Consider the following 15,215-nt stretch of genomic DNA (forward strand, 5'->3'; position numbering starts at 1 on the left):
AACTACAATCCCTATAATTCTTTTGGGGGCAGAACCGTGATCAGTTAAACTGGTCCAAAGCCAATGTAAGCATGGAGTGCAGAAGAAATGCCCTAAATCAGGCATAGGCAAACTCAGCCCTCCAGATGTTTTTGGGACTACAACTCCCACGATCCCTAGCTAACAGGACCAGTGGTCAGGGATGATGGGAATTGTGGTCCCAAAACATCTGGAGGGCCGAGTTTGCCTATGCCTGCCCTAAATAAAGCTCCCTTGCCTTTAATTCCAACTTCCCCAACTGGGGGGGGGGGTTGCTTGTATTTACTGTCACTTTGGCTGTAGCTGTCTCTGATCAACAACAGAGAAGTTGAGGTAGGTGTAAGCTAAAATCTTTTGCACCTCTTTTTCTGTAGATGTGTGTGTATATGCATACATCACACATACAGAGAGGTACATGAGATGCACAGGCATATGCGTGTAAATACACATTGCATTGCACAATCTATATACTTACAGTCATAGATCCGGTTTTATAAACGTACATACATATAGATAGATTTACGCTAATCCCTTTGGCAGCTACTGCTGCTGCGAATGCACCGCTTTCCATACCCCGCCCTTTTTTGCATTGAAAAATAGACCTAGTTCCGTGCCTGCACTCTTTCCTTCTCCTCCTCCATCATCAGCCCTGGCGGAAGCTTACCGGGGAAATGGGAGGTGAGCTGTCCCTGAAAAGCTGCTTGCAGGAGGCGGAGCCCCCCAGTCACTCGCCCAGCGAGGAAGCAGCAGGCTTTCAAGCCGGTGCGTTGCAGCAGCAGCAGCAGCCGCAGCAGCAGCCCTTGCCTGAGCTAAGCGCGACCTCGCCATGTCTGGGGCGCCGGAGATCATGGAATCGCAGGTGATGTGGGAGCCGGACTCCAAGCGCAACACCAACATGGACCAGTTCCGGGCGGCGGTAGCTGCTGCCTACGGGATTCCCCTGGGTGAGTCTCTGCTGGTGCTGCTGCTGCTGCTGCTGCTGGGGCCGCAGGGATGGTGCCTTTGCGCTTGGGCGCCAGCTGCCCTCCTGGCGCCAGCTGCCCGGGGCTTGGGCATCAGGCGGCGATGCAGAGCCGCCGGGGAGGCTGCGAGGCTTGGCTCTGGGGGCAGAAGGAAGCGTCCCGCAGATGAAGCGTCGCCCGGGGCGGGTTGCCGGGGCATCTTTCCTTCGTCGGGCGCCGGGTCTTGCCCGGCCACTGGGGCGAAATGGAGCCTCCGCGTTGCGAGGAAGTCTATCTCTGGGTGGCTGGGCTTGAGGGGGGGGGCGGACTGCTGCCTCGACGCCTCGCTTAGGGGTTTCCGTGAGCTGCTGGGCAGAGCAGTGCCCGCCAACCTGGTGCCCGCCCGATGTCTTGGACTAGAACTCCCATCAGGGAGGCGCAGCCCAAAAGCATCTGGGGCGCATCTCAAGGCTGGCCTGGGGGACCAGTTGGTTATGGGTGCTCTTCCGTTCAGAGACGTTTCTGCATTTGGCCTTGGCAATTTCACTTTAATGTGCTAACTTAGCATCTCTGTTCCTAGCTCAGACCCATGCCCCTTTTAAAGAAACCGTTGTGAAGTACTAAAAATAGGGCTTAGAATGCTCTGAGCATGTGCAGAGTATTTTCCCATTTCTGCTGAGCAACCGCCCCCTTGCACTTCAGTTCCTCATGTAGGCCTGAGTGAGGCCTGGCAACAGATTCTGAGAACCTGTCATTGTTGAAAAGCCATCCCAAGCCCTTGACTTGCAGCGGTTCTCCTGTCTTGTTCAGTCACAAATGTGAACCCTGTGCCTGTCTGCATTTGTTGGCTCCAATAAAGGGTGTAGTACAGGGAAGCTGGGCACCTGAAAATATTTATTTATTCAGGTATTCAGTCTCCCTCTCCAATTTTCTTTGGAACAATTTCTCCCAGAGATTTGTTTATTATTTTTTTTAAAAAAATAAGATTCACAGGGCACCACAGTTCTGGGCACCACAGTTCAAGAAGGACACTGACAAACTGGAACGTGTCCAGAGGAGGGCAACCAAAATGGTCAAAGGCCTGGAAACGATGCCTTATGAGGAATGGCTAAGGGAGCTGGGCATGTTTAGCCTGGAGAAGAGGAGGTTAAGGGGTGATATGATAGCCATGTTCAAATATATAAAAGGATGTCACATAGAGGAGGGAGAAAGGTTGTTTTCTGCTGCTCCAGAGAAGCGGACACGGAGCAGTGGATCCAAACTACAAGAAAGAAGATTCCACCTAAACATTAGGAAGAACTTCCTGACAGTAAGAGCTGTTTGACAATGGAATTTGCTGCCAAGGAGTGTGGTGGAGTCTCCTTCTTTGGAGGTCTTTAAGCAGAGGCTTGACAACCATATGTCAGGAGTGCTCTGATGGTGTTTCCTGCTTGGCAGGGGGTTGGACTCGATGGCCCTTGGGGTCTCTTCCAATTCTATGATTCTACAGTGATAAATGTAGATGTGACAACCGTGTTACCAGGTAACTGAAAAGAGAGTTTTCTTGGGCAAACAGTTCTGTTCTGTTTTTCTGGTGATGGGCAACTTAACTCTAGTCACCAATGGCCTTGCCTGTACTGAAGGGACTCATAATACATGGGCCAATATTTTAAGTATCTGATAACAGTGATATTTAATTTTAATTTTATTTATTAAATTTGTATTTCACCTGAAGATCTCAGGGTTGTTCATGGCATATAAAATACAGAATAAGACCACAAAGTACATAATAAAAACCAGAACAAAACAAGCCAACAACATCCCCCGTATAGAGACCTAAGCTGTGGTTTAGCTGTCCTAACGGGAGCTGCTGGCTAAACTATCATCTTGCTCAGCCTTGGCTGCAGCTTTGGGTCGCTCTGAGAAAAGCAACCAACAAATATAAACATGATATTAAAGTTGGGGGCGCAGTATTGAAGGTCATAGTACAGTTGCCAAAGATTCAACAATGATTTTGTCATCATGGTGGAGGGAAGGTCTAAGTCTCTTAAGCTTCAGTGGGTGCACCTTTGCTCCGTTAGCTTTCATGGGGGAAGGTGGCTGATCTTGTCATGGCAGGGCAGCACCCCCACCCACCCATACATAGTGTTGGACTGGGATCTGGGAGACTTGGATTCAAATCCCCACTCACTGGGTGATTTGGGCCAGTTCTGCCCCATGGCCTAACCGACCTCACAGGTAGGTTGTGAGGATAAAATGGAAAGGAGGAGAGGTGTGTACACCACCTTGAGACCTTTGAAGGAAAGGTGGGATATACATAAAATAATTATTTAACAAGAGTGGGTTGTATGGTCAAGAAGGCGGTTTCTGCACGTGCTGTAGAGGGAAATGCGGGGCAGATGGGGCTTGTCAACCTGGGAAGCTGAGCTCACCTAGGAGAAGGAAAGCTCTGATCCCAAACCTCTACTGTCTTGCGGGATATCTTCGGGAGTAGTATAGACTAGTGAGTAAACCCTACACAAATCTGGAGAGGAGTCCCTAAGGCGGTTGGATGGCATCTTGTGTTCCTCCTTCCAGCAGCTCCTGCAGCCAAGCTGGTGTCCAATGTATTGCTCTGCTTTCCTTTGGACCGCATCAGCCAGGCCGGGGGGGGGGGGGGGCTTGTCATCTAGGCAGCCCAGGACCTCCATGCACACTTCCCAGGCTTCTGCCCCGGATAGGTCACCTGGGTGCTGCTACTGCAGCAGTTTGACTTCATCCCTGGAGGTGCACTTCATTGTCTCTCCAGACTGACGGCTGCCAACTGACAGTGGCCCTACACTGACCGGCAGGGCTTTCCAGGGTTTCAAGCAGAGGATATTGCTAGCCCTACCTCAAGATGCTGGGGATTGAATCTGAGGCCTTCTGCATGCAAAGCAGATGCTCTCTCCCTGGGCTACAGCCCTTCCCTTCACAATCTAGTGGGAAGCTCTTCTGTGCAAGCCCTTTTAAAGTGAGCGGAATCGGACAAGAACTTGCTCTTCTTCCAATGGGCTTTGCAATGGATTCTGCCCTGGTCCAGATCTGTCCATATGCCACATTATGGCATTTGTGTTACTGTCATACCTCGGGTTGAATATGCTTCATGTTGAGCGCGTTCAAGTTGCACTCCACGGCAACCCGGAAGTAACGGAGCGCGTTACTTCCGGGTTTCGCCGCTCGCGCATGCACAGATGCTCAAAATGACGTCATAAGCATACGTAGAAGTGGCAAAAGCGACGCACGCCTGCGCGGATGTGCTGTCCCTAGTTACGTTTGCTTCTGGATGCGAACGGGGCTCCGGAATGGATCCCGTTTGCATCCCGAGGTACCACTGTATATCATATACTGCTTACTTGCCCAAGTGGCTTTTTAGAGGTTTACTGGTTTTAAAACCAATTACAAGAAAGATAAGCACACATAATTAGAATACTCAATAAAGCAGTTCCACCAGAACATTAAAATAAACACCCACAATTAAAGTGTGCAATAGCACACTACCATTAAAACAGTTCAACAGTAAAAGCAGCAATTAAAACAGGAAGTTTGGGTCAGGAGAATGCTTGCCTAAATTGGTGTGTCTTCAAGAGCCAATGCAATGTCCGTGGCACCTAAAACCTGCCATCCAAAGTGGAGGGCTGTTGTTTCTCTCTGCTTCTCCATTAAACCGTGGCCTTACAACTAAGTTAAAACTGTCATGTCATTTTCAGGCAGTGTGAGGACAGCCTGGTGGCCTCTGGGTGATGAGCTCATTTTGAGCTCCACTTCTCGAAACCCTGTTTCTTTTTCATCTCTGTAGCATCTTTCATCGTCATTTCACTGAGTAAATTAGCACCTTCTGTTTGTGCTTCGTATTTAGCAGGTTGAAGGCCCACAAATGTGGAGGTTGGCTCTTTGGCGGACCTGGGGCATATCTCCCGGACCATCAGAGCCAAAGATTAATTGTCCTGCCCCCCCCCCTGCAGTCCACCTTCTCTAGTTTTTTGCTCCCTAGGAAAACAGCAAAAGGGTTGTTTGTTTGACCTCCACCTTTTATAATGGCTAAGGACACCCGGTCCTGCTTGATTTCCATAAGATCCTCAGGTGTCTTGACGGGAGGAGGCAATATTAACCATTTATCAGCAAGCAAATATGGGAGCTAATGACTTATTGAAGAAGAGAGAAAGAAGCAGGTGGCTTTCCCAGTTCAGCCAAGATTGGAATTGTGAAGTGGTGAAGTCTTGTGGTGGCCTGGCGTCTCCAGCTAGGGCTGGCTAAAAGCTCCTATCTGAAACTCTGGAGAGTTACTGTAGAGACACCATGAACCTAGATGAACCAGTGTTCTTACGTAGCATAAGGTAACTTCCTATGTGACTCCTTGCCCAAAGACAATTAGCATCTCAGTCTGTGGCTTGGGCTAGGAGTTCTCTCATTGACTAATTGCCCAGTTATTGGGGGCTATCATAATGCATTATATCGATTGGCCCTGAGTTGGGCAGGGAAAGGACCTCCTCACTAACCGCATACATTTAAAACAGTATGACTTGGGATTTGTGTAGGGTTTGTTCCTGAGCCTTTTCTTCACCCGAAGATACCCCACAAGGCAGCAGAGGTTTGGGATCAGAGCTTTCTTTCTCCTAGGTGGTTGATGAGCCCCATCTACCCCGCATTTCCCTCTACAGCACGTGCAGAAACTGCCTTCTTGACCATTCAACCCACTCTTGGTCTTGTCCACTCAATCCTCCAGAGCCTGTCTTCTTATGCAGGGGAAGTCCCTAAGTCACTGAGGGTTTGAGACCCATCAGCTACTCACACCTGGTTTAGCCGCCAGTCAAAGCCATTTCCCAGGGTGTGGCCAATGTTGCAAGCTTCTAGGAGCCACAGATGAGAGCTGAGTGCAGGGTGGGGACCAGAGGTTTGTTCAGTGTAGAGACAATACTGAACTAAATGAACTAAAGCAGGGTGGACAGACTACCCCAGAAGGAGCATGGCATGCCCCCCACCAGATAGTACTACTCCTCCCCTAACTCCTCATACGTCCCAATAAGAAGTAAGATTCATATTTATATCCTGCTTTTCTGTAGGATAGCCAAAGCAGTTTATAAGAAGATAGGGCACACACATACAATATTTTTGTGTCCTATCAAAATGAAACAGAATAAAATTGGAAACAGCCCAATAACAACAAAATGGCAAAATCTGAAACAATTAACCTTAGGCAGCCAAATCTTAGGCTGCAGATCACTTGCACATTGTGTTATAGATTATCATTGAAATAAAGATGTCTATATTTACCCTACAGCCAACTACAATGAATTGTACCATTGGTCGGTGAATCACTATGCAGATTTCTGGGCAGAATTTTGGAAGTTTAGTGGAATTGTCTTCTCCCGCCTTTATGATGAGGTAAGCCATTAGGGATCTGATCCTCTTGCTTTATTTATTATTATTTGGAAAGATTTTCAAGCCACTCAGTCTAAAGGCTCTTAGAAGCAGTGCACATAATAAAATTGTAGCTAAAGCACAGCTAAAATACACCAAACAGACACACACACACACACACACAGGAGTAATGATTAAAGCACAGTTTTTAATTTCAAAGATTTTGCACTGCATCCAGCATTCTCTGCTAGTGCAAGTGTGAGTCTGAATGCTGCATGACAGAGAAATCCAGTGCAACAGTTGCACAACAGTAGAAACACATTGTGTGACAAAGTTAACCACAACCTACTTGTACAACAGTGTTCCACAAGTGCAAAACATTTCACCAGTGGAACAAGTATTTTGCTAAGTGACTAAGAATTCTTTCATACCCCCATTTGCCCCACCGCTTTCCACTGGGGCAACCTGCAGTTTAGCGCTGAATTGGAGCAAAGGGCAATAGGCTTTTCCACGGAGTGTTCTGATTTAGTGCTAAAGACCAAGTGGGGCAAAGGCTTGGAGCTGTGCCTGCAAAGCAAAGCACAAGGGGAAAACTGCTGGTGGGAGTTGTAGTTCAGCAGCACCTGTGGGGCCGAAGGTTTCCCCCACCTGCCCCTGAGGTTAAAGAGACCAGCAGTGACAGGACAGTGGGGCATGCATGGATCAGTGGCAGAGAACAAGTTTTTCATGCAGTGTTTTACGTATATAAAACATTTCATGGCTGCCTTTCAGAGCAACCACCCTCCAGGTGCTTTGCATCAAAATACACATTTCAATAATATACCATAGGCTTAAAAACAGTAGTTAAAAAACTATGTCTTTTATCAGTTTTTGATGGATCGAATATGGATTTAAAATATTAACCTCTTAATTTTTTTCTATTAGCTTGTTTGACCATATCACAGGTCTAGAAGAAGTAATCAGGATTTTCTGTAAACATTTTGTTCAATAATGTAAAGTTTATTCTCATTTCTGGGAGATTGACTCATAAATTGCATGTATCTTGGGTACAGCTAAACTTCTGGATTTTGCCTCCATTTGGCAACCATATGTTACTTATATGACAGGCCAAGCACAGGGATGGCAAGTACTGATGAAATATGGCTTTATTTGGTATTTATAAATTTTTTTTGTATTCTCTCTGTATCAGGTTGTTTTTTTGCTATGGCATCTAATTCATTGTGTAGTCTCTTGATAATGTTCTTTGTTTTATGAGGTATGGATGTGAACCTTGGTTTTCTGTTTTGTACAATTTTCTTTCTTTTTTCATATTTTATATTAGGTTCATGATACAGTTTTGAAAATTTAATATCTTTGAGCCAAGCCAAACAATCTATAGAATCTAATTAAACAGTTCAAGAACACAATTTAAAAGCAGTAGTAAAGTAACCACTAATACTAAAAAATCAGTGTGACCTTTAATTTTAAAACAGCATCAGATCTGCTACAAGCAATTTGATGCAAGTGAATCTTCAAACCACATTTAAGAAATGGGATATTTTTCTCAGTGGAGTGGTTACATTAAGTAATATGTTTGAATGTTGAATGTGTATGTGTAAAGACATTGGTTAAAACAAGCACCCTTAGATGTACTTCTGGTTAAGTGTTTAACGGTTATTGTATTTGTATTTAAAAACCAAAAGAAATGTTTAACAAAAGAAAGAAACAGGACATATGGGGTGAGTCCTCTATCCTTTTGGGGACAGGGTTTGAGTTCCCAAAATGAGGGAGGACATGTAGGTGAGAAAGTCCTGTCTGTGGAACTGGTTTTGCAGGTGGGCCAATGAGCAATTCGAGTTAAAACGATGCCCTGTAGCAAGTAATGTGAGAGATTTTTGCCTGACTAAGAATGGAGCCAAGTTCATCCTTCTGTCTCAAGCACCAGCACAGTCCTGGCTTGCGCTGGCAGCAAGATTAGGTGGTGCATTGCATGTGGAGAGATGACAGTTGTCAATCCGGTCCACCACGTCAAAGTGAGAAACAAGAATATTGGGGAGAGGTGGGGAACACTTTTCTCTTTTCTGGGCTTATGCAGGAGAAAGAAAACTGAAGTGAAGGCCTTTCAGTTGGAGGCTGGGGCCCCCCTGCACTATACATTTAAAGCACAGATGTATAACCTCAGAGAATCCTGGGAGCTGTAGTTTAAGGGTATTGAGTGATGTTAGGAGGCCCCTATTCCCTTCCCAGAGCTACAGTTCCCAGAGTGATGGTTTAACAGTCTTCCAGGGCCGAAACTAGGCTTTCTGTCACCTGGGCAAAGACCCAGTTTGTCTTACACCCCCACGTGTGTTTGTGTGTACACACACACACACAACTCAACACGTTTCATAAAGGGCATAAAAAGTAGTTTGAAATAGGCTGGAGAAGAGATAGTAAAATTGTCTGTGTATATATCATTCAACCTTAAGTAGATCTTCTCAGAGAGTAATAGATCTTTTGATGAATTCTAAGAAGTATTATGACTGTATGTAATAATAATAATAATAATAATAATAATAATAATAATAATAATAATAATTAATAATAATAGAAACTGTGATAATTATCAGGCACATGGTAGAGAGTCCTATTGAACTCAGTGGGACTTACTTCTAAGTAAAAATGCTTAAGATTGCAGTATAAGATTGCAGAATCTTTACACAGTTACCTGGGAGTAAACTCCATTGAATTCAGTGGGACTTACTTCTGAGTAGTAAAGGCATGCAGTTTAAGACTCTAAGGCAGGCATGGCCAAACTTGGCCCTCCAGATGTTTTGGAACTACAGCTCCCATCATCCTTATCTTAACAGGACCAGTGTTCAGGGATGATGGGAATTGTAGTCCCAAAACATCTGGAGGGTCAAGTTTGGCCATGCCTGTGAGTCTAAGGAATAAAATGAATAAATACTTAACAAGTTTTCTTTAAAAAATGCTGGCTGCTGAGCCATTGCAATTAAAGAATTTGACGTGGATTGGCTACATTTTCCTTCCAAATTACAAGAAGGGATAAATACAAAGTGCTTCATATTTCAGCATCATATTTCTTTCATTACAGGTATTTTATTTTCAGTATAAAGAGGACTCAGTTTTTGTAGCTGATTGTAGGCGGCAGTGCCCTCTTTATGTATTCACATGGTGTAAACATGTATGTTGTCCTCTAGATCCAAACACAGACACACACACACACACACACACAGAGAGAGAGAGAGAGAGAGAGAGAGAGAGAGAGAGAAGACACAAGCAAGCAATACTCCAAAGTGCTTCTGTTCCCAAAAAGTGCAGGAGGTGTTGTTCTGATCTCTTCACCACTTTTAATTGATCTCTGAGATGTTGAGGGAAGCAAAAGAAGAAGAAAGAAAGCCACAAAACTTTCCCTTTTCAACTTTGCTTGGAGAGAAACCTTCTCTAGGATTTCTCTTTCACACACAGTTCCAGAAACAGACAGGGGGAAAGAGGAAGGTTTTCCTGCTTCCCCTTGCAAATGAGCGTCCCTCTGGTGCTCAGCAGCCACAAGGAGGGGCATGGTCAGAGGACCCCCCCCCCGCAAGCTGGGAGCCTCACTGGTGCCCCTCTAGAGGCTTCACCCAGGGCTGAGAACATGGCTAGCCCCCCCCCTTAACTACAGCCTTGCCCTCTTCTCATGGAACTCAGTCAGGGGAATAGGGTGGGGGTCCTCTAACAACACTCAGCACCCTGAACAAACTACAGGATTTTTTCCTGGTCGGTGGCAGGAAGCCATGACAGTTTAACACGGCACGATACTGCTTTTAACTGTATAGTGAGTATGGGGCCCAAGCTGTGGGTCAGGCTGTTAGTGTCCAGTTCACAGCCCTGAAGGTGGAATCAGGGCAAAAGTGGGGCTTTTGTAATGGTTGCTTGCTATCCCCCCACTGCAGGGCAAGCAACCATTTCCATGGTTGGGGCGAAATGACTGAATGCGAGATAAAAAAGGGGCAACTTTGGAACGAGACTTTTTAAGGGGATGAGGCAACCCTAGAGCAGCCTTCTCCCAACCTGCCAACCTCCAGATGCTGTCAGAGTGAAGCTCCCATCATCCCTTGCGGAATTTATATCGCTCTGTTCAGTTTTGGAAAGGCTTTGTGTGTTTTAAAATAGAAGCAGTATTCTTTTAATAATCTGTCTTAAAATGGTAGTTTTTGTTTAAGCTGGCCTGGGACCTCGTGTGAAGGGCAGGTAAGAAAACTTGCTAACTAGGCAAATAAAGCTTTGTCCTGTTGGCTTTGCTTGCTGGGGCTGCCAGGAGCCCCAGTGCCAGGGAGGCCACAGACTGAGAGAGGCTGTGTAGCAGTGAAGATGCCTGAAGCAGTGTGGGCCTTGAGGCACGGTGGTCTCTCACGTGGGATTCTGGTAATGGGGAAACAAGCCAGCCTGGATTTTGGAGCGTGGGAACTCTTCTCCGCCCCAGTAGCAGATAGGACCATGAAGCTCTTCTTTCCTAAGGATGTCCGGCCTTTTTTCCACCAGGTGATTGACCCTTCCAAGGGCATTGTAGATGTTCCAGAGTGGTTTAAAGGCAGCAGGTTGAACTATGCAGAAAACCTCTTAAAGCACAAAGAAAACGATAAAATTGCGCTCTATGCTGCACGTAAGTAGTCATTGTGAATCTTTGCTCTTGTGACACCTGTGATTCTTCTCTCTCTCTCTCTATTTTCTGCCCCTGTCGTTTTATTGTGCTTTATTTATAATAACACGCACATTCATACAATTAAAGAACAGTAAACTAAACATTAGCAACAGTCAGCCAGAGAAGTATCACTTGCAGCCGTCAACCTTGTGCTTCTACCAATATTTCTCTTCATTGCAAAACACTTCTTTCTATACAGTGGTACCTCGGGTTACAGGCGCTTCAGGTTACAGATGCTTCAGGTTACAGACTCCGCTAACCCAAAAATAGTACCTTGGGTTAAGAACTTTGCTTCAGGATGAGAACAGAAATCATGTGGCAGAGGCGCAGCACAGCAGGAGGCCCCATTAGCTAAAGTGGTGCTTCAGGTTAAGAACAGTTTCAGGTTGCGAATGGACCTCCAGAACGAATTAAGTTCTTAACCCGAGGTACCACTGTAATTTTTGCCTCTGGAAGACTCTTCTTAGTTGAATTTGTACTCCCTTTTCTCTCTCTTTTTATCTGCTTGACTTGCAGCCCATTTCATGGAGTGGTAAAATAATCAGGCCAATTTGGGGGGGGGGCAGAGTATATTGATTAGCCTGGCAGTGTGTCTGTTGGGCAGACTTGCTCTGGGCTTCCCCTTGTTGCCAAACGCTTCTGCCTACTGCCATAGAGACTCTTTCCTGCCCTGCAGGCTTTGTAGAGAGATTGCAATCGTCCCAAACTAGTTTGTCAGGCAGCCCTTTGCCTAACCTGCTCTCCCCTCGGCTTTTTCTCCCACCTGCTGGGGACTGGTTGTCTTAAGCAACCAGCCTGTTCGCAGAACTCCTAGTTCCCACAGTTTCTTGGGGGCACTGCTTCCTTTTTCCTTCCTGTAACTCTGTGTTTCTCGGCCTGGTGCCCTTCAGGTGCTGCTGAACTCCGGCTCCCACCAGTTCCAGCTGCCCAATGGAGGGCACATCAGGTTGGCGAAGGCTGCCATTAACTCATCACGGATGGTGACAGGTTTTCTGGATGAGTCTTCATCTTAATGCAGACTTGCAAATAATCCCATGAAACCTGCCTAGGCACGCCAGTTCCGAATCTTTTAAGGGTTGCAGCCCAGCAGATGACCACTTACCAAGGTTGCTGCGGGACGGTGGCCTTTCTGCACGGGGGCTTGGTCTAGATGGCCTTTGAGGAGCCTTCCAACTCAACGATCCTACTTCTCAGGGGCAATTGGTGGCAGTCAGGCCATATGTCATGTCTCAGCTAGGGGGGTTCTCCTGAGAGAAAGACCAAGCAGGCTAGGAGAGGTGCCGCCTGGGGGTGAGGAGCTGGGATCCTCTGACGAGGCCCATGAGGGACCACCCCATCCAGGATGGGTTTGGCTTCTGACATCAAGGCCAAATGGGTCCCAAGCCAGAGGGAAGGTGGAAACTCGCCCCATCTGGAGAAATGCCCAATCCTCTGTTTTGGTCGCTAGCTTGGACCCTGACTGTGGACTGTTCTGCCTCTTGCCAGACCTTTAGTTTTGGACTCTGAACTTGGGCTGGTCCTGGATGCTACTTTGGTTGCCACCCTATTGGTGCTGCTGCTGGCAAGTCTCCCTGCTGGCTCAGGAGCCCGGGGGGAGCAGGAGACTGTGCATCCTGGGGTGGTAGGTGGAGTCGCACAGCCTTGTGGGACTTGGGTCACCTCTGCATCACACACTTAAAGCATGCGGCTTCCCCCTGAAGGATCCTGGGAACTGTGGTTGACCCCTCACACCACCTGTAACAAGCTACAGTTCCCAGGATTACTGGGTGGGGTTGTGACAGGTAGCCATGTGCTTTAAGTGTGGTGTGTAGAGGCAAGGGAAGTTGAGAGCTTTGCTAAAGGAGCTGGGTGTGTACAGATTTGCACCATGAGCAGGTAACAGGATTTCCCCACAGGCTCTCTTTGATGCCAGATGTACCATCCCTCCTCGAAGTGTGCAAGATGCAGGGGTGTATCGCGAGGCTGCATTGTTCCTCTCCTCCTCCACCTCCTGGTTCTTTATTCTGCTTAAGGAGATTTAAGGGCTAAGCTGGCGTGGGGTTTTTATAGCTCCAGGTTTAATGTCAGAGCAGGGCTTAAGCAGTCTGGCACCCAGAAGGACCAGTGACGGTCCTTGCCAAGTGTTTTGAGATCCTTTTTTGGGAAAGCAGGAGACCTCTGCAGCAGCTTCCACCACTTCCTTTGAAATGCTGCACAAGCAAGGTTTTTGTAGCGCTTCTGGTGCTCCCCTCCTTGTGGTTAGAATAGCTGCTTGTGCTGAGCTTTGGGGCCGAGCGTGTGGAAGCTCTGACCCTCCAGGGGTTTCTGCCCGCCCTGGTCAGCGTGGCCAGTGGTCAGGGAGGGTGGAAGCTGTATTTCATCTGTTTGGCAGTGGAATGGGCTATCTCAGAAGGTTTCCAAGCACTATTCAGAGTGTTGCTGCTGACCTTTAAAGCCCCAAATGGCCTTGGCCCTTTGTAGCAGAAGGAGCATCTCCACCCACATCGTCCAGGAGATGTCAAGGAGATAAATAACTATGCAACTTTTAGAAGACACCTGAAGGAAGCCTTGTATAGGGAAGTTTTAGTGTTTGCTGTTTTATTATGTTTTTATATGTGTTGGAAGCTGCACAGAGCAGGGCTGGGCAGTGTTGGGTTTTCAACATCATGGCAATAAACCGCACTGTTGAAAAAAGCTGCATTGGCCCCAGCCGGTGAGGTGCCGGGTGAAACTGCTGCAGCCCTCACCATGGGAGCTGAGGCGCTTTCACCTCAGCCCCTCGCAGCCTTTCCCAGCCTGGTGCCTCTCCCACCATTCCTGCCCTCTGAGCTGAAGGCAGCTGGGGTCCAAGGGCCCATGCAAGGTCACCGCTCTCCTTCCTTACTGCGCTCTGGCTGGCATAATGGCTGCCAAAACCAGAGAAGACCTGGCTAATGTATCTTTGTTATTCTGCGAATAAAAAAACAAAAACCTTTTTGAGTCCATGGCTCCCTTGACCAACTACATCCTTTCTGCGGCACGCCGTGGGATCAGCACCCCTGACCATCATTCAAGCCCAGGAGCCGAGTTAAGTCACCCTTTGCCGGCAGAGCTGGCAGCCTCTCACCCTTTTTCAAACACCCTCCCTTGTGGAGGGTTCCCTCAGCCTCCTCTCCTCTCCTTGGGAGTCCTCCAGGTGGCCGCTGCTGCCACCCCTGGTCTCTGAGCTGCCCCCCTCCCCCAAAGAGAGGCCTCCTCACACTGCCCCACAGGGGCCTGGGAAGAGGATGCCCCAGCCGTAGTGGCCCAACAGAGACTGGCCAAAAGTGAACACGAGGCCAGCACCTTACCTTGGGAGGCAGCAGCAGGCACTGCCGGGCTTGCAAGGTGGAAAGGCTCCCAGGCAGGCCTTGCACACAGAAAGCACAAGAAAGACCAGTGCAGCGCTTGCCTGCCTGCCCGGCTTCCCACTAGTCTGTCCATTCCCAACAGCAAGGGCTGGCGGAATGGCTGGCTGGGCTCCCTCGCCCGCTTGCTTGCTTACTCCAAGGCTGCCTCAGCTCCTGGCAATCAGCACCCCCTGGCCAGCCCCAGAGGCCCATTCGCCTGGGGAGCTTGTAGCCAGGGCTGCTGCAACAAGCAGCTGTGCAAGCCTTGGGGAGGCAGAGATGCGAGGGAGGAAAGGAAAGAGGGACAGAGGCCAGCGTTGCCCACAGCACCCCGGCCATCATTCAAGGCACCCCAGGGTGCCACAGCACACTGACTGAAAACCACTGCTGTACTGTAGTATACTGTACTAAACTGTATAGTTATTTTGATACTGTGCTATTCTACACTCAGTGCAATTTTTCTAGAAAAAGGGGTGCCAGAGCTCACCATGAACTTCTACCTTGTTCTCTTAGAATGACAATGGCGCCCACCTGAGAGGTTCTGGAGTTCAGCTCCGGTGAGCTCCAGCTGAAAAAAAAATCCTGACTACCCTACACTGAAATGCTTAAATGTTTCTTTTATTGTCCTTGAATCTTCCTGCCACCCGTGCCATCCTCTCCTGCCCCACCAGTGTGGTCTGGCATTTCCAGGTGGGGCTGGGAGGGACTGAAGCCCAGGAGAGCTGCTGCCAGTTGGTGTAGACAATCCTGACCTAGATAGACCATTGGCCTTTCTGGGCACAAGGCAGTTTCTTAGGTAAACTAGATAATATTTTCAGTTTGTTCAAGTGAGAAGGAGCAATCCCAAATGAGGGAAATCATTTCCGCAAGGTGATGTCATGGCCACTA

The 15,215-nt window shown here is 47.8% G+C and overlaps 1 protein-coding gene across 1 annotated transcript in view; it reads left to right on the forward strand.

The window, feature by feature from the left end:
• The first annotated feature begins 705 nt into the window (after positions 1 to 705).
• AACS (acetoacetyl-CoA synthetase) overlaps positions 706 to 15,215 on the forward strand; it is a 53,363-nt gene continuing 38,853 nt past the window's right edge. The window contains exons 1-3 of the mRNA XM_081841621.1: positions 706 to 962; positions 6,238 to 6,341; positions 10,821 to 10,941. Coding sequence (XP_081697747.1) covers positions 845 to 962; positions 6,238 to 6,341; positions 10,821 to 10,941 — 343 coding nt within the window. The 5' untranslated portion in view covers positions 706 to 844. The remainder of the gene's footprint in view (positions 963 to 6,237; positions 6,342 to 10,820; positions 10,942 to 15,215) is intronic.

This window comes from Podarcis erhardii (assembly GCF_964252035.2).
Source record: "Podarcis erhardii genome assembly, chromosome: 15".
NCBI classification, from domain to species: Eukaryota; Metazoa; Chordata; class Lepidosauria; order Squamata; family Lacertidae; genus Podarcis; species Podarcis erhardii.